Raw genomic sequence first — 20,351 nt, 5'->3', positions numbered from 1 at the left:
TATCTTTCAAACTTTCGACTGGAGCCAGGATTCATTACGGTTCCACCCACTGGGCCTCTAAAACCATGAGCATTATGTGACTAAAGAAAGCAGAGGAGTTACTGATGTATTTTATTTATTTGAAGGAGAGGTTACAACTGACACTGACGCAATGTTAATGTGACATACGTGTGTGTGTGTACGCGTACTGTTAGGACATACACGTGAGTGCATATGTTTAGTGTTAAGACATACACGTGTGCATGTGTGTGTAGTGTAAGGACAGATACGTGTGTGCGAATGCGTAATGTTAGGACATACACACGTGTGAGAGAGAGACAGTAAAAGAAAAAGAAAAATGCAGTCACTTCATACAGTAAGAAGCGTGTAATGAAGGTCCCTCCTGGTCTAGGCCTGGGCTCTTATGTACGTGTGAAAGGCCATGTTTCAGCGGCGAGGCAAAACCCTCCGCCAAGAATCGCTATCAGCTCATCTTACTCAACAGCAGAGTGCACACAGGGACACAGCCAAAATTGGAGGGGGGGGAGCGGGGCGGGGGAGATCTTGCATAACTCGCAATTTAGAAAGATAAATGGGTTCATCTGAAGGGCCATTAAAGTTTCGAACTAAACCATGGACGCGGGATACAGTTGTCGAGTGCAGCCATTTACGCAGGATTTGGGACTGTCCCCACCCCCCCCCCCACCCCCACCCCCCCGCTCAAGATCCAGAGCAGCCCACCGGCTGAACTTGACGGGGGCAACAAAATGGAAAGACGGTACCCTTATGCTCAGGGGTGGGCAGTTCCAGCCCTAGCGGGCCAACGTGTACGCAGGTTTTGTGTTTCCACAAGTTACCCTGGTGCAATGAGCTAAGGTAAATGGCAGTAGCCTACACACCAACACCAGTTCACTGGTACGATAGATCACAGGAAAACGTTTCACACAGGGACACAAGGACAGCTGTCATTCATGCGCTCGACAAGAAATGCGGCTAAAAAAATTGTCAGATGGTGTAAATGTCGGAGGTCAAAGGTCGGCATGAAAGCCAGAAACAGACACGGCCCTCAGTGCGCGCATCTGCTTTAGCGCAAAAACAGGATACAGTTGTCGAGTGCGGAGTCGAGCATTCCTGCCTCACGTCAGAGATGCAGCCCTTCATCGGAGCCGTCAGCCACGCTCTGGTCAAGCAGATACGAGGGGGCGGGGGGGGGGAAGGGCGGCGGGCAGTGTTTTCGGCCAACGTTCCCATTCCGCAACGCCGGTTCAAAAAGCTTTTCGGTTTTCCGTGCGGATTTTTCCCACAGACGAGCGCAGCCTCCGCCGCCGTTTCGGCTGCAGCGGAAAATGTCCCCGTACCGGGCAGAACGCATTCGTCCGCGGAGGACAAGCGCGCCCTTTGATGCGCCAGAGAATGTGGGCTAGCCCCCGCGATTTCCAGCAACAGGTCTGTTTCCATGCCAACGGCGGCGGAGAGAACGCGCGGGGGGTTACGCGCGCCGCGCAGACCGTTATCGCTAACCCTTTGTGAGCGAACCGCTCGGGGGAGGAGCTCAAACTGCCGCTTCACCCAAGGGGGGCTGCCGCTGCACTCCACAACAAGCCCCTTCAAGAGCCTCTAGACTGGGGACCCGAAAATGGTGGGCTCCACATCACACTTCATAGTTCTGCTGATACGGCACGCTGGACATGGCCTCGCAGATTAGCGCTGTTGAAAAGCTGATTATACTGGAGGGTCACTTGGACGTTAGCCGTAATTATAATGAGGGTTTGGAAATGTATGTCCCCTTATTGGTTAATACTGGCTCTGATCCACTGCAGTATAACCTCTGAGTTACAGCATTAGGAACCTGACAACAGTAATCGCAAACTTAAACGAACTTTATTGACAAAATGTATGGCTTCAATAAACAGCATCCAGCGTGACTTCTGCGGTGCTGAAGGAAATTTCTCCAAAAGCCATCTGTTATCTTAGATTAGATCAAATTACATTATTAGATCACTGAAAATTGTTCTTGCTGCTTAAGAGTTGTGTACATCTTAATTCTAATCTTTGGGAAATGTGCCTTAAGGCAACCAACCATAAACGACACCGAAGTCCTCTTGCAATTAGCACGACTTAGCTTACGACGTCCTGCATATGCGTACGCTGTGCGTGTCGTTTAAAATAAGACGGGCTGTTTTCAGGCGCATAAATTCCCCTTGAATCTCGCATCAGGATTTAGTGAGGCGTTTTCCATCGTCTCGCCAGTGTTAAGTCGTGAATCTTTATTAATAAAAGGTTAGTGAATCGACGCGGATCCCCGGGCATCGCTCTCGCAGAGCGGGCCGCTCGCTTGCTCGCTCAGCCGGTGTCTGCGCACCGGGGCGAATCACCCCTCTCGGAGATTCCGGAATGAACGGGCTTATCGTGACCGGAACCCGACGCCTTTTGATTAGGTTTGTTACCGTGGCAACGGCCCCGGGGAAAGCTCTCGGGTGGGAGGAGGAGGAGGAGGAGGAGGAGGCACGGAATAGAGCATCTGAAAGCTCGGAGATCCTTCACTGTCGGGAGCCCGTCGCTTCAATCAAGAGGCTCGCGGTCCAAATCGCGGCACTCTGACATTAACAGGAACATCGCGGCTCCTTCTGCAATTTCTGCGCCGACGTGACCTTTCCCACAACGTCTCCAGGCTACACTTCCTCTGCCAGCTCTCTCTCTCTCTCTTTGTCTCTCCCTCTCTCTCTCTCTATCTCCCTCTCTGTCTCTCTCTCTCTTTCTCTCTATCTCCCTCTCTCTCTCTGTCTCTCTCCCTCTCTCTCTCTTTCTCCCTCTCTGTCTCTCTCTCTCTCTCTCTCTCTATCTCCCTCTCTGTCTCTCTCTCTCCCTCCCTCCCTCCCTCTCTCTCTCTCTCTCCCCCTCTCTCTCTCTCTCTCACATCCCCCCATCTCTGCACAGTTTCTGGAACGTGCCTGAGGCATTTTCCGTTGTCTCACTAATGTTATTGAATAAAGAATCAACTTACGATACAAGGAGGGAAAAAAACAACACACAGGCAAAGTAGCCTGGTTTCTTAAAAATGCTTATTTTTTTCTCAATCTACAGTTTACCCCATGTGGTTACAAGGTTTAGCATACTGTTGTTAATCCATGTTTTGAAACAGTCTCTAGGTAACAGGCAGTAACAGTGCTCAATCTCGCTCCACGAGTACGCCTTTTTTTCAGTTAAACTGTGTCCTCTTCCTGTTTGTAAACAACAAATTTCCAGAAAACGAGAAACAATCTTACTTTCACTGTTTCAGCTCTGTGAGTGCTCTTGCAAATTTCCCCTTCAGTCTCCTAAAATTAGGAAATCTTAAGTGTCACTGTTTTCAGTAGAATGGACATACATGGCTACTGTAATTGGACTATGTTGTCAAAGCCCTGTCAATGTTCTACTCTTCTCTTGGGAAGGCACAATGGCACAAGGTCTGGTCAACAGCACTTGCCATGGAGAAGCTTGCCTACACCAGGGTTGCCCAACCCTGTTCCTGGAGATCTACATTCCTGTAAGTTTTCATGTCAACCCTAATTCCGCACACCTGGTTTGACTAATTATCAGCTTTAACAAAATCTCTAGCTGTTGAATGAGGTGTCCTTTGTTAAAGGATGCAGTAAAAACTTCCGGTTGATCTCCAGGACGCCCAAAGCCCTGGATCAAAAACATCATAGGGGTGGCACCCTGTCAAGGGGGCCTTTTCTAACATGTGATTCATCAATGGAACCTCATGACATCATCAATGCGAGCCTGTGGCATCCTGGTACGGGCCCCTGACGACCACCTCTCGAGCATACAGAGGTATGTGCACAGCGACAATAAGAACACAGCATGAAAATTAAAAAAAACGTTAGCCCTACGCACGCAAGACAACAACGTGATTTAGAGTGTAGATAGCGGGGCAAGGAAATGTCAGGAGGAAATCTGCTCTCAAAACCCAATAAGGATGTGCCACACGTAAGCATTAAAAGCACTGATGCCTCGTTCCAAATCCAATACAGTTTGGGAAGGAGATGGCCTTCATCTCGTCTTCCTACCCCCTCGTCCACTCAGAGCAGAAGAAACCGCATTACAGTGCTCCTTGGGGCAAAGATTGCCATCTCCAGACACCAACCCACGCTAATGCCACAGAGGACGGACGCTCAAATCCAAATCCGGCCCTGGTTTTCTTTCCTCCCAGGTAATTAACTGAACAATTACTGCCACTGATTGGCCAGACTGTCTTCAAACCTGACTTCCCGGTAAAGGGAGGGTAGGAAAACCAGCAGTTCTCAGGCCCTTAAGGACTGTTTTTGGGCTACAGAGAATCCCAATCCCATCCGGAGCTACAGTGGATGTGTCACAGATCAACACTGCGGAACACGGCCTTCCGTCAGACTCCACGTGAGCAGTTAAGAACCCGCAGCCCAAAGGCGGAATGACGGAGCTACCACACGGACTCCATTTCAGGAGCCCAGTTGTCAAACGCACCTCAGATTTAGGACGGGGGTCAGCTATCACTCAGTGCGGGAAACGCCGTGCTCACCTTGACGTAGTGCACCAGGTTCTCCTTCTCGTTCACCTTGTACGTCCTCACCCCGAACTCCCTGGCCAGACGCAGGATGCGGTTCTGGGTGGGGCCGATGTAGGCCCCTCCCAGGTCCACCCATTGGGTCTCCTTGTTCTGCATTTGGCAGAGAGAGAAATAATGCATTCATTCAAACAATGCACTTCATCCACTCTTCAGAAGACAAACCTTATTCATCTTAAAAGTAATGGAAAAGGATGGCAGGAGATTGCCAGAGGAAGATAATTATGTTAATAATACTAATAATAATACTATTACTAATAATAACAATAATCTTTGCAATTTACAGTTTCGTACAACAGCCCAATGATGGGTCGTTCCATTTCTAAACTATTGAGATTGTCCGAGCGAGCCTGACTCACTCATTACATAACCACATCATCATCAGTTCCATCATCATCATCATCATCATCATTATCATCATCATCATCACCACAACGGATGTATAGCATTATTAATAAGAGGGCCAGCACATGCAAGACAGAGAATGGAATTAAAATTTTCAGCATACAGATGTGGTCATGCCAACTGACTGTGATTGAGTGGGGCAGTGGGTGTTGAGCGTTTCACTAATATGTCCATTCATTCATAAAATTCACATAAGATGGAGGTAGGGGAGCCAGGAAAGTGGGTTATTATGGGCTGTAAATCCAAGGTTTGGCATGGGAGAGGTCTGACGGACACATTACATTACAGGCATCTTATCCAGAACTCACTTATACAGCTTTAGCATTAGCGTATAATTGGTTATTGTTACATAGCATCTATTTACACATCTGGATAATTACTGAAGCAAATTGCAGGTTAAGTACCTCGCTCAAGGGCACAAGGCTACAACGGCAGTGCCATGCCTCATACCTGGGAGTCGAACCTGCATCCCTCAGGTTACGCAACCCGGCTCTCTAACCCTTACGCTACGCGTGCCGCAGAGGGGCGTCTCACCCGCACAGTGAAGGTCCTCCCTCCGACTCGGTCCCGAGCCTCCAGCACCACCGGACTCAGGCCCGACTCCACCAGCAGCTTGGCCGCCGACAGACCTGTCGAAGAGACGCGCAAAACGCAAAAAAAAACAAGAACCGCTCAGTCTCGGGCAAAAGGGCCGGTCCAAAGTAGAACAGCACTACAGCACCATACAGCACCGCTTAAGCTGGGTCATACCATTTCTTAAACGCTGAGATTGCCTGAGCGAGCTTGACTCCCTCAACACGTCTCCACAGTAATTGCTAAGACAGAATGTATTGCAGGGTTCGAAAGAGACCTGAGCTCCCTCGACAAGACCTGAGCCCACCCCCCCCCCCCCCCCAGTTCGTGAACGAAGTTAAGAACATTCTAATCACATATTTGTGATCTCACACCTTAAAGGGTTGAACTGCTGCAATACAGGACCGTTGACTGGCAGTCTTCCTTCCTGTGAATAAGCAGTGTGTTAAGTCTGAGGGAAGAATCCCACAAGGTCACATGACTTCCTCTGAGGATCTGAAACCATGAACTCCTCAATTTCCACGTCCATGATCAGCAGGTCACACCACAGGGCAGCCAGCTGATTGGCCCTTGTGACACTTTTGCGGTGTACCACACTCAGTTAACTTGAACAAATTCTCATAAATTTTGTTTTAAAAAAAAAAAACAAAAAAAAAGAAAAAACACCGCACGACATCTTGAGAAAATATGAATAAGTGTGAGACAGCTGCCGCACGGACAGCCCCTCCGTTGCCCTGGGCGAGCGTTGTCCTGGTCGAACGTTGTCCCTGCCCTGATTTAATAAGATTTCACACAAGCCTTTCCAATTACTGCCCTTCCTCATCAATATCCAACAGCGCCATGGCAAACACTCAAGCCAGGACTCCCACACAAGCCAGCCATGCAGATACACACACATACACGTATGTGCAAACACGCACACACACACACACACACACACAAGCACACACAGACATACAGGCACACATACGCATGTGCATACACACACACACACACACACACACGAGTGCAAACACGCATGCATACACACAGACACAGACACACATACACATGCGCATAAACACACACACTCACACACACACACACACGAGTGTGAGATGTTTTTAGACAGTGTGACTCAAAACAAAAGTTTCACTTCACATTTCACACGGTAAGCAAGCACCAGCAGGTGAGGCATAAAAAGATTCCCGAATGAGAAGGGAAAAAAACACTCAAATGGTGGCGAGAAAAAAAAAAACTCAGTTGGGAGGAAATCTCAGGAGGAACCCGGACACAGAGGAGGAGCCCATACTCGGCTGGCTGGCTCAGCGTCAATAGTTAAAGATAAGATAAACTACACAGGTAATGGGGAATCTATAGGAGCAAATAGACTGTGCTTTGGCAGATTAGAGACTGACGTGAAAACCATCTGGTAAACTAGGAACTCTATGCAAACAAGACCAGGTCAAAACCTAGTATATGGCTGGACCTAACACACTTCATCCGGCCGACCAATGGTGTAACTTCATAACTCGGCCGACCAATGGTGTAACTTCAGCACTCACTCAGTCACTCAGTCACAGACATTCGCATTTATTGGGCTGGCCCCGCTGTTGCGGTCCAGCCAAAAAAAAGTTCTTGGACTTCCTAGTGTAGATCAGGAGGTGCGAGGTGGTCTTTTGTGCTTCATCAGTGCAGTAGTTACTACAGCAGGTGGCTGTCAGTCTGCGCAGGCCACTGCCCAAGTGTTTAATATCAGGTGTTAGCCGACCTTCACCTGCCTTCTATCAAAGACCCAGCACGCGCCAGTCAGCATGTCTGCATGTCTGTAGGTTTCGTAATTTTCTTGGCACAGATTCACTGCTTCAAAGAAATATACAGCGGTAGTGTAAGCAGCAGTATGTATCAGTGGTGGTTTCTTTAGGACACGGACTAACAGAAAAAACTACTGCCCGAAACAGTTATCCCCTCACAAAATTAAGTCCATTTGACGCATATTTTTGCTCAGACACAATTAGTGAAATCCTGCCAAACTATATTCTTGTCAAAAGTCTGTACTCATTTAAGCCTTTAAGGTGTAAGATCACAACATTGTGATTAAAAGAACATTCTAATGCTGACACATCAATCACTGCTAGTATTTGAAAGCAATAGAGTACTAGAACACAGACTCAGAATTTTGAAAAAAACATTCCAAGGACTCGTCAAAGGGTTAAAACCTCAGGGCCTGGACTTTGGTATCAGTATTGTGCTGGTCACGCAGTGCTGGATAAAGTGTACCTGTGATTGGTTTAATTGTACCTTTCAAAATTTCAAGTTGACCTTTCATCATTCGAACCAGGGCCAAGAACTGTAGCGCCATAGTCATACCACTTTTCATCAGTGGTCAATGTGCAGTTGTAAAGAATAAAGCACAATTGTCGGGTGCAGTTTCATTCACTGTAGTTCCAGACTGAGAGGAGTGCTTTAATCACGGACACAAATGCAGCATTATTCTTTCAAAAGATAGTTCACGGACAGCAATTCACATAACAATCTCTCTTCAAAGCCAATATGCCTAGATCCTTTTGTTGTTGTTTGAAAAAAAAAACTCAACAGAATTATTTCAGCATCACATCAGATAGTTAAAGGTCATCGATAACAAGACATCTTTATGGATTAGACTAGAGGACATCCTCATATCTCAAGCAAAAATCAGTATGCCAAAATCAAACCAAATTGTCATTATTCATACTGTATCTATATATACACAGTCTGGCTTTCATATCTAAAATGGGGTGTGTCTGTCCTTTCAATTCAATGTTGAGGTTGTTACTGCCAAGTTGGGACGTGATGAATTCTTCAATATGAGTTTCATCAAGGTAGATTTAAATTAATCTCACACCAGATTAAAATTTTTTTAAGTGGAAAACTTGGCTGCAAGCAACTGACTGCATCATGTGACGTTGAGAGGAAATCTATCAGAGCTACAAAAACGTATGAAGCACATATAAAAATGGTGGCAGAAAGACACGGACAAACACTATCATACCATGCTGGACCTGTACTGAAAACAGATATTGCTATCCTGTCCTGATTTTAGGGAAGGCCCCTAGCCTGGATGAGTATTGTGGGGAAAAGCTTAGCCTGGATAAGTAGGAATTTGCAGTGTGTTTATGTGTGTGAGTATATGTGTGTATCGGGGGGGGGGGGGGGGGGGGGGTTAGGGTTAGGGTTGGGTAATTAAGAATTCCATCACTATGGCACAGCAGTAGTAGCAGTTGCAGCAGCAACAGGCACAAATCACATGCAGTTCACTTGTTTTTCAAAATACAAACCAGCATGACAAAAAAATCAAAATCAAAATGGTCATCAGTGGAACAATTGCCTCTGCAGTGTCAATACACAGTGTCTGCTCTTAGACAGCAAGGTTGGATACCATTGCAGTTTCCAAGGGAACCGTAGATAACAATGAAGCAAGCCCCAACCGCCAAGCTGGCCAAATTTTTCTCCTCTGATTTCAGATGACCTCACAATTTAAGTTCTTACCTTTTTTTTAGATTTACTGGTGTTGGACCATCAGAGCAGAGATCCATACCCATAATCCATTTGAAACTCTGCTGGTGCATGGATTTGCCCTAAGGTTTTTCTCGCAAGGACGTGAATGTCATGATTGCACATTATATCTGCAGGTAACTAATCCAAGAACTGTTGGTTATCCATAACCATGAACACATGAAGTCGAGTTCACACAGTTTGCATAAGCTAGATCAGACTGTTATAGTAAGTCAAACCAGGAGGCATGATGACGAGCTACAACACCAAGATAGCAATACGAGTGCAATATAAGTGCTAAATTGACATACAAGTGTAACAAGGGAGTGCTACAAGAATGAATGAGTAGGATTCAAATGATAAGAGTGATCCTAGATTGGGGTGCCCTGCAGAGAAGTGAGAGTTAGTCCAGGTAAAGTCTGAAGAGATGCATCTTCAGACCACGGTGGAAGATGGGCAATGACTGAGTGGATTGTAGAGGCATGGGGAGTTCGTTCCACCACTGGGGGGAGCTAGGGTGGGGACGAGCGAGAACCATTCACCCGGATGGCAGGGAGTGCAAGCCGCCCTGCTGCAGCAGAGCAGAGTGGTCGAGCTGGTGTGTAGGGTTGTAGACACACAATATGGCACTGCTGCCACACCAACAAGGCCTGAGAAAGAAATATCATCTACTGAAACTGTGACACCGGGTAGATGGTAACACCTCATTCTTGTCTCGATTTGTTTAGGATCAAGCTCAGGTAAACGGCACAAGGCATGCCTGCAACCATTACTTTCCGCGTTGCAACAACAGTGCTGCAGATTAGACATTCTCTTCCACAAAAACTCCTAAGTGGGTCAAAAACTCATCATGACACCATCCAGGAATTGGCTCCGATTCTTTTTCTTGGAAATGCTAACGAGAACAAGCAATTTGATTGCATTAAAGGCGCCGCCAAGCAACTCTGGAAGGGCCCTGTGTTTTCCGCTTCTCTAACAACGGCAAAATCGCATTACGTCCCCGCAAGACGCGAGATTGGAAGTGACGCTGCCCACCTTCAAATCCCAGTGGATTGCCTTGCAGGAATCTTCTCATTCAAATGCTAATCTGCCATCTTTGGCCAGCCAGCCTCCATCTCCACCCCCCCCCTTGCGGGTCTACACAGCCACTCACTGAACAAACTCCAAAGCTTGGAAATGGGGAGCAGGTCCACAGGGCGTAAAAAACGTTGACTCTCTATCGAGCGTGACACTGCAGGAACACTACAAACTGATGGCACAGATCTGGCCAGTATATAAAGTATCTGTGGAAATCCAAAGAAAATGATCATATGCATCAATGTGTTTTCCAATAATTCCGTAATTTTGTCATAATGCGCACATGCACATGCATGCACACGCGCATACACACACAGTGTTTGATTCGGGAGACATCATGCTCCACAAAATGGCAGCGTGAATATTATGATCCTAATCATAAACTGCTACAAACACTGAGAAAAGCATGTCTGGCATTGGCGGATCAAGGCATCATTGTTCTTGTACTATGCTAAGCTGTAGCGTAGCATGAATATATTTTTATGCTCTGAGAAAAATAAGGCAATTGTCGCCATATGCATGTAGTAACTGCAAATCATTTGCAAATTTCAAGCTAACATGACTTTTAGTGACAGATTCAGCCTCTAAGCATTATTTTCTTTTTTGTACGGTGTTCTGTTTGGATCACATCAGTCTTTCCTTATACGGTGAGACAGTAATTTCTAGAAAGGCCACTCAGACATGAACTCCAATGGACAGACATATTACCAGATTTATTCTTCCTCTATGTGTTCCCCACACAACACAATTCTACACAACAAGGCAGGACGCTCTCTGTGTGTCAGACAAAGCCACTCGATACCTACGAGCCTTTAGAGCAGCGAATTGCAAGATATCGACCAAAGAGGGACATCAAAGATCGGCTCATATTTTCACTGCCTCACGTCCTCTACAGTAATTCTGCAGCATTGATTGTATTTTCTGATAAACAAAACAAAACAAAACAAAACAAAACAAAAAATGTCACTGCAACAGCATTAAAAACCAATTACCGTCGAGAGCCAACGGTGAAATGAAATACCATGTCAGTCATTAATTCTTCTTCTATTGCCAGCGAGAAATTTCGGAAACAATGGCGTCGCGGAGATTAAGCACTCGACAATGAGGCGGGCTCCCCCGCGCTTTGTCGAGAGGTACAAAGCGTTACTTAGGTCTCTTCCAACCAGTAAAGAAGCAGCGACGCGACACATTGTCCTTTCATAACGAGGACAACCGGGCCAAAGCCAGCCAGAGGCTAATGATGTGGGCGTGCCCTGCGGTAGGCCCGACTCGGCTCTGGAGGGTCCCCCGTTTGTCCCGATTAGCCGTTTCACTTTCCCATGGTTTCCCACGGACTTAGCGACAGACAGCAGAACAGCACTTTTTCAAACTGTCTCTCCGTGCTACGATAAGCACAAGCCTGCTACGACTGCTACGAATCTACGATATTTGTGTCAGTGAGTTTTGGCCAGACTCGTTTTTATAGGTGCTCACTGACTCCAACTATATGCCTCACATTTTGAGTCTATAAAAAAAAAGAGATTTATAATAATGTAAATAGACACTTTGGTAAAGCAGGAAATATCAGTGAATGTAAATAATGTAAATCTAAATCTGCCTCTCTCTGCTACAAGTGTGTGAAGCAGAGAGAGGCGGAGCAGAGAGATGAACGCCAGTGCGTTTTCATTCTCCAGTTGCAACACAACATTAAATTTACTAAACCGAGCACTGAGGTAAATGGGGTAACTGGTGTAGTACACAGGCTGGCTTAGTCTCCTGGTTTCGGCAAGACGGAAAGAGAGGACTATCTTGTTTGCTAAATTAAATGTTCCCATTTCATTAAACATGTTCCTCTCTCCTCCCATGGATGCAGGCCCACCGTGAGACTTGCTCGTGCCCGGGACAAGATGACCTCAAAAGCCCCCCCCGCCCACCCAGTCCCCCCACCCCCCGTGTGCAAAAGATGAAATACAGCAACAAACTGAGACATATAACAAGCTTTTATGTGACTCACAAATACTATATAAAGTTTTCACAAATTAGGTATTTTTGACAAATTATTCCAACAGATTATTCAAAGGTTAGAGGGCCCTTTTGGGGGCCCCCCTTGACCCAGGGCCCAGGACAACTGACCCGGTGTCCCCCCCCCCCACCCCCTCCCCCCCCATGTCGGCGGCCCTGCACAGATGCATAAGGAGTGGGACACGCACAGCTTTAACATTTACTTTATGAAACAAACACACACAGTTTTGTTTCCCCATGTTTATCCAGCCTGAGTAAATACGAAAAATTCACGGATCACAGAATAGAAATGTAACAGTGCACCTGATGCAGACCCAATTTCAATACACGTTTGTGCAGCTGGAGTGATTCCGAGCGATTTCTCTTGAACAGGAAATGCAACGATAAGAGTAAGAATACTGTACATAAGTATTTGTACAAGCTCCCGTGAGCTACCCTTGACAGATTTTATCAGCCTGTAGCACAGATAGATTAATACCAGTTAATGTACACAATACAAACACAATTGAACAAAGACGAACTCTACCTTAGTGACGTAACTGCAAGCATTACAGGTGCAAACCTTTTCTCTCTCGTTGAGAAGGGACATAAATTATAAAACACAACATGCCAACTGTTCTCCAACATCCTGCTTAATGTAATTACAAAGCAATCACAAGCTAGCCAGTGATTATTTCACAAGATACAGACCAATAATCTTATGTTAAAACTGTCTCAATGATTGTTAGACAACATGATGGCATACAGCAGATACTCTTGCCTAGAGCAGCTTGCACGCAATGATTTTTAAGCACACAACCCACTTATACAACTCGACATTTTTACTGAATCAACTCTCAACCTTTGGGTCAGTAAAGGTTGTTTCCGTTCTCCGGACCACAAACCAGAAACTCCTCCTCTCCTTAACTCTACAGTTCAAGCAGGAGCTGGAAGCACCAGAGGCCAGAAAAATCAGTTGGCACTTCCATCAATGAGGCAACTATGAAAGGACACACAAACTGGTGGCTCTCTGGTAAACTGCTCTATTTTCAAGCCAGATTTCATGATTTCTGAACCTTTAGCCATCTTGTAACCTTTTCATGTGAAGCATGACAACCCAAACCAACACCCCTGACTGGAAAAAGCAGACCTGAGAATGTGCCTCCCCAGTGATCTTTTGTGTGGTGAAAAGTTGGTGAAACGCCATCGCCGCGTTCTGCTGAGGAAGCTGGCTACGTTTGGTTGAAAAAGCAGAAGTTTTTCAAGACATAGCCAGGCGATATCCGGATAAAACCATATCTATATTGGGGTTAACCTAGTCCGTTTACGTCAAAATGTCTCTCAAAATGTAGATTTCCAGCCCTCCAGACGTCTAGATCTACCATGGTGTGAAAGAGCTGAGTGTGTTGTCAGAACTGCATTTAACAATGGTTGGGGTATCAATGCATGTGCCCAAACATATACAAAGGATAGGATTAAAGTTTATGATAGAAGAGTATGAAATTGAGGATATCTGAAAAACAGCACAACAGTCACACAGTTAATCACAGTTAGAAGGCCCATCACCTTCGACTCATACAGGCGAAAATCCAATATACAGAGAAGTGAGAGAGTAAATCATAAGAGCATGCCAGACGTGTAAGCACTCTTATTTGCCATTAACTGTTCTGTGAGTGGGGGGGGGCATCATTACCATGCATGTGTATTCATGGTAATGAATACAGGCATTACCATGCCTGTATTCCATCAGGAGGAGGGTCTGCTGGTGGAGGCAGTGGGAGCCAGGACACTGGCCAGGTCTGACCTTATATGGTCAAATGTAAAATAGCGTGGCATGTGGGAAGATTAGTGGAGCCGAAAGGAACACTCAGGGATGGAATGTTCTAGAACACCACTGCATTCTATCACCAGCAGTGATTGCCGCATCAGCATTACAATGTTCGGTTAAGAACATGCTAACCGCGTTATTTCGTGATCTCACACTTCAGAAGGGTTAAAAATGAACCGTCAGCTTGGCTTACCAAGAACAGCCTCTGCGGGCACCGGTCCAGCAGTTTGCAGATAATAATTGCATTTGCAGAGCCACTGGTTGCAAGTAAAGTACCCTCTAGGGTTGGTGGTTCAAGTGACATTTCTCCGCCAGGCCTAATTATGGGGCTTGATTAAAATAAGTGGGTCTAACTTTCCATATTAAAAGGGCATTCTGTAGCAAAAGCAATTTGGGCCTTGTCTTGTTCCTGTCAGGATATCCAGGGGGAGGGGATCAGATGGGTGGCCATTGCCAACTTTTACCAAACAACAGATTGTACTTATTTAAAAGAGATCTTCGCACTTAAAAAATATATCTTTGCCAAGAGGAAAATGTTAAATGTGCTTAAGGTTTCAGATTCAGCCCTGTCACAAAGCCAGTGACATGGTTAATATTAAACTTCTTGAAATAGCACAGGAAATGCTTTACAAATGAACTTCCACCTTCTCCCTCCACCAAGATCTTGCCAAGTTTGGCAACAGCGGAAATCTGTTGCATGCTAACGTTTTTGGCAGAGAGCAAAGCAGTGACAAAGTCAAACATAAATGACTAATGTCAGCAAAAAAAAGTACAACAATAATAGTGGCCACTGACTTTATTGTAGTTTACCTACCCTATTAACCTATTGCAGCCAAAACCAGTTTATGCTATCAATATTCATTCTTTATCTTATCTTTTGGGGTGTAAAATTAAGACATTCCATATCATACAACGTGCAGTTGATCAAACTGTACACCCCTGATCAAAACACAATGGTACAACTGATCAAAAGCACATTTTTGTAGACTGTGGTTATTAAAGATATGACTACATTTTATCCATGGGGCAATTTCGCTAATTCTGTGCACACTCCCTTCAATTAAAGAAACTGGCAATAAAAGCATAATATAAAATATATTTGCCTCCCTGTGAGCGGCAGTTTCATGGGGGGGAAAGGCCACAAATGGTTGAATAACGACTGTTTACGACAGAAGCGTTCTTTAAGGGCGTCTCTGAAAGCACAATGCATTGCATCTTGAAGTGGATGGGCTAGAGCAGCAGAAGGCCACGCTGGGTTCCACTCATGTCAGTTAAAAATACAAATATGAGGCCACAGTGGGGATGTGATCACCAAAATGGACGATTTAAGATGGGGGAGAAACATCGCCTGGTTTAACAAATCTTGATTTCTGCCGCAAAAATACAAATGGTACGGTCAGAATTTGGCATAATAAACAGCAAGAATCCATAGATCCATCCCACCTTGTGTCAACGGTGTCAGGCTTGTGGTGGTGATGTCATGGTACGGGGAAAGTTTTTTTTTGGCACATAAAAGGACCCTTAATACCAACGGAGCATCATTTGAATGCCACAACACACCTAAGCATTGTTGCTGACCATGTGCATCCCTTTATGACTCACTGTCTACCCATTTGCCAATGGATACTTCCAGCAGGATAATGCACCAGGTCACAAAGCATGCATAATCTCAATCTGGCTCCATGACAACATGACAGCGTCTTCAGTTTACACCAGTGGCCCGCACGGTCCCCAGATCAACTCATTATAAAACCTTTGGAATGAGGTGGAACAGGAGGACCACAGCATGAAAGTGGGGCCTAAAAATCTGCAGGGACTGCGTGATGCTGCTGAGTCGGCATTGATAGGTTCCCTGTTTTAGTTACAGGTTTCATGTAACTATGTAGTACCATGTATATATATTAGACTGTATGTAGTGTATTAAGTTTCCTTTTCATACCATACTGTGTCTAGCACCTCTGTAGTGTGTCTCCGTATAACACCTCTAGTGTCTCCGGCAAGGATGGCACATTCCTATGCTAAATGGCTGCGAGGGTTTCCAGGAAGGGACAAGACCACTTGTCTCCGGCCCGCCACTTAACTCAACCTTTTTATATGTATGACTGCAAACTGTATATCCAGACACCACACAGTGTGATGGGCAGAGATTCTCTCAGCGCAGCACCCGAATGTGCTGGGTCTGTCTCTCCCTTGCGCATTGAATTAAACAACAAATCCTCTGAGGAAACTTTGTCAGTGTGTTCTTCATCGTCCTGCATTTGACTCCACGAATAAGGGCAAAATATCCTAACAGCATGGACCAAAATGTTTCCAGCGCCTTGTTGAATCCATGCAGCAACGGCACTTGGCACCCCTGGTCACATTAAAGGGCACTTAGGTTTCTTTTCTGCCCTTGAAAGGGACTTAGCACTTTATGAATATTCGGTACATCAATCAAATTCCCAAGGTTTCCTTCTTTGTTTGTCTTCTCCACCAAATGAAACTACACAGTTCTAATTATTGGTTCATCTGACCCAGTAACAGCCCAATTATTGGGAAGTGAATTCTCAGTCCTGTTAGAAAATCTTATCAGTCTCTTTTCATAAGTAATTTACGGTGAGCAGCGGCAAATATCGGCCTGTTGTGAAACATGCTCTCAGTCTCAGATTCTGCATAAAATCAGTTAGTAAATCATTTATAATGTGACTATATTTCTTAACAATCAACAGCTCTCATGCAGTGGAACAGCTGCTTCAATAGTCTGTGGCAAATGACATTCCCTTCAGCTTACCAACGTGACGTGTGTCAGTCGTTGAAACCTTTGCTTCACCATATGCCCCAGTTGTCAATTAACCCCAGGCCATCCCCACACACTGGTTTCTGGTGGAGTTCTCCTCTCTGCACTGTGGCTGCATGGCCAGACTCTTATTAAGCATAGTAGACGTACACATCATATATTAACGTTGTATTTGTAGGTTGATTATGTCCTGGTAGTTGAGTTGAGAGGGCAGAGAAATTGCAATTCCGCTTAGGTCATACCTGGCCCAAGCCATCAAACCACTTTAATGGGCTATTGAATTTGTAATATGTAATATGATGAAACAATACACCACGAGCTGGTATGCTGGTCAACTGTTAGGTGAAAGCGAATGTAAGAAAACCAATTAAAATTAATTAAAATTAATTGTCCGACAAAAAAAATGTAGTCATGTGGTGTAGGTTACGATGTGTGAAATCCCATGTGGTCCTCGCTCTTTAACCTTCGCATCAATAGCCTACCTAGTCACGTGTTACTTAAGGACTAATAGGGTGCACGTCGTACATCCATCTACCCTCCCCTATACACTATCATACAGAAAAGCAGTGGCACAAAGCGCAGTAGATCATATATCCTGTGACATATAAACTTTTTTTTTTCCAAAACACGTTTCGATTTTTGTCGCCAACTGCAACTGTAAAGCGTTCTGTAAAAACTGTCATTTCAGTTACGAAGGATGCGACAAAATTAATTGAGTAAAACATGACAAACTAAATAAAGTAGATAGATTTAACACGTGTGCAGCCGTGTTAATTTAGTACGACATGGGTTAGCTACAATCATGAATTTAATTGCAGTAAATCACCTGTTTCATTGGCGTACTGACATATTACAAAATCGATGGTTCTAAAAATGAACACAACCACTAGAAATCAATATAAATCAACTTAATATATATCTTAAATAAACGTGCAAGCAAATTAATATTCCATTTAATAAAAGCCCACGTATTTCATCATCTGGTATTGCTACTGCAAAATATGCATCATAAAGTCGTAGCTAATGTCACCAATAGCAACACTAAGAAGCTATCCAGCTACTTATGTAGAGCAACAAGCGATACTCGATTGGAACGCATCTTTTAGTAGCCTATTTGGCAAACAAAAATCTAGTATCAATAAATATTTTGTTTCATAGATTCTTACGGTGCGTTATAAAATCCAATATAAGTAAATATAAGTTGTTGTGGCTCTTTGTTGCACTGACCTGAGATACCTCCCCCGATGACAATCACGTCGTATTTGTTCTCCGTCATGGTGCTTGCTCTGCGCGTCTTCGGCCGCCGTTCGCTCGGTTGGAAGGAAGAAGAAGTGTGTGTTCGTATCTCTATCAAAGGCTCAGAGACAGCCCCACTTGAGAGCTCCGCCTCTGGCCAGTTCTCGGTTTGAGTCCCCGGTACCGCTGAACTCTGGACTTTCAGCAAGCTACCCCCTCCCCACCCATGCGTGTGCAGGTACCGTATCTCATCACCACCTCTTCTTACCAGCAGAGTGAATGCAAGAGCATCACAACGACAGTAGTGTGAATGTGTGAAATGTTTCTCTGCAAATGTACACTGGTTTATGAAGTGTATATGTGTATGTTTTCTTTCATTTCTTTTCTTTCTTTTAACTCAACCAAATACGAGGTTAAGTTTAATTAATTTTTTAAAAAGCTGATTGATCATGCAATGTAGAAATCTTGCTGTTGGCCAGTGGTAACCAACTGTTTTCTGGGAGATCTACCGTCCTGTAGGTTTTCACGCCCACCCTAGCAGAGGACACCTCATTCAATAGCTAGAGACCTTGTTCAGCTACTAATTAGTGTGCTAAATTAAGGTTGAAATGAAAACCTACTGGGTGGTACCACTGCTGTATGCTATTAAATTAGGCTGCTGGTCAGAGTATTAATTGAAATAGACCAGCTACTATTGAAAAATTTCTCCCCAAAAGCAGAAACGGTCCTAAGCACCGTATTTTAAATGTAGCTTACTTCCTATATGGTCTTCTTTTGTAGGTCTGTGCATGTAGGCTATAAATAGGCTATACGATTTTTTTTTTTTTTTTGGCCCTTTAGTTTCACCCAATTGGCTAAGTAACGGTTGCTTATTAGATTGTAATTCATTAGACCCATTACGTTTAGTTGTGTGTAGATCTATATAGGCTACAATAATTTTAATTGTTTACAGCAGCTGTCGTATTTGCCTGTTCTGTCGTGTTTTACACAATATGTTTATGAAACGTTATGGAACGAGCTTCATCGGTTCCTTCCAGCCTTGGAGATTTAGGACTATAGAACGACCCCTTGTGGATAAAAGAGGAGGAAACTATTAATCACCGGAATCAAATAGCCTACGTCTTCCTGGTTATTCAAAAGCAGGCTGCGTGTCCGGTCTTGTCAATATCCTCGCTACAAACACATTTAGTGTATAGAGGATTGTGTGCATAATCATTTAGTTTTAAATTAAACGTTTAGTAATATTTATGCAAAAATATGAAAATTTGTGTTGATAGTGTGTGTGTGTGTGTGTGTGGGTGTGCGTGCGCGTCAGAGAGGGAGGGAGAGGAGCAGGGAGGGGCAGTTACAGTATAGGTTAACATTTAAGATAAAATACAAAAAAATGTGCAAATAAATAAAATATCAATGTCCTTCTGTCTCTTGAGGAACAAAAAGACTCAAAACATATTTTAAGTCACAAAGAAAAACAAGCCAAGAAATCAAAACATGAACAGAAGAAATCACAAAGAAATGTATATTAGACATTGAACTTGTAAAGTATACACTTTGTAATAAATTGGTAAGAATCCCCAAGAGAGAAACTATTTGTTCAAGCTTTGTGTGTCTGGGTTTTTAAATGGGAGCCAGTCTTTTCTACCTATGGGTAGGTGTAAGGTGTAAGTTCTGTGCATAATACCATATGGGGAATGTTGTTGTTTTCCAGAATAATTTTACCTTTTAAAAAAAAATTAACATAGCATAAGGTTTACATGAGAGTTTTATGTGAGAGTATCTGTTCTGGCACATTTGTGAGCGATAGCATAGCAGCTATCGCTAACAGAGAACTTTATGTTCTCCATAATGGACATACTGCTTGTAATCCAAATCCACTGTTGATCTCATTTGAGGAGTAAGCCACTAAGGACCAGGCCAGCACATCTTTGTCCTCTCTGTCCTGAGCGGCAAAGTGGGCTTTCCGAGCAAGGAGGCAGGCCCCCTCACATAGATATATTCATGATGGGGTTAAGAATATTATTCATAAGAATACACAATGTGGTGTAAACAGCAGCTACGGTCAAATGGTGAAACCAATGTAGGATTCTAAAATACAACATGGTTTTTGAGCAAGAAGCCATTGAGCAAGTCTTGATGAGAGAAAGGGCTTTTATTTTTCTAAAGTTTTAGCTGACTATTAAGAATTTTTTTTTTTGGGTCATCTCTGAAAGGTGCTACATTTTAGTGGTTATCTAATTTAATGTCTGAGAATGTATACATTTCAGCCAGTATGAATACTGATATTTAACTAATTTTGGTTTTGTGTAATTGACAGACAATAGATTTTGGTTACACTGAATAGCAGTTTGAGAGGCATAAAAAATCTGGCATAAAATCACATTATTGTGATTTTGTAATGAATC

General features: G+C 44.2%; 1 protein-coding gene across 1 annotated transcript in view; it reads right to left on the bottom strand.

Annotated features, from left to right (window-relative positions):
* Positions 1–18,371, bottom strand: part of LOC118214289 (amine oxidase [flavin-containing]-like) — a 30,650-nt gene extending 12,279 nt beyond the window's left edge. The window contains exons 1-3 of the mRNA XM_035394154.1: positions 17,944–18,371; positions 5,504–5,598; positions 4,520–4,657 (exon numbers count right to left, since the gene is read on the bottom strand). Of these exons, the coding sequence (XP_035250045.1) occupies positions 4,520–4,657; positions 5,504–5,598; positions 17,944–17,992 (282 nt within the window). The 5' untranslated portion in view covers positions 17,993–18,371. The remainder of the gene's footprint in view (positions 1–4,519; positions 4,658–5,503; positions 5,599–17,943) is intronic.
* Between the last annotated feature and the right edge of the window lie 1,980 nt (positions 18,372–20,351).

The sequence above is a fragment of the Anguilla anguilla genome, chromosome 15 (genome assembly GCF_013347855.1).
Source record: "Anguilla anguilla isolate fAngAng1 chromosome 15, fAngAng1.pri, whole genome shotgun sequence".
In the NCBI taxonomy this organism is placed as follows: Eukaryota; Metazoa; Chordata; class Actinopteri; order Anguilliformes; family Anguillidae; genus Anguilla; species Anguilla anguilla.
Note: the sequence above shows the minus strand (reverse complement) of the source record. Positions and strands in the feature narration are given on the sequence as shown.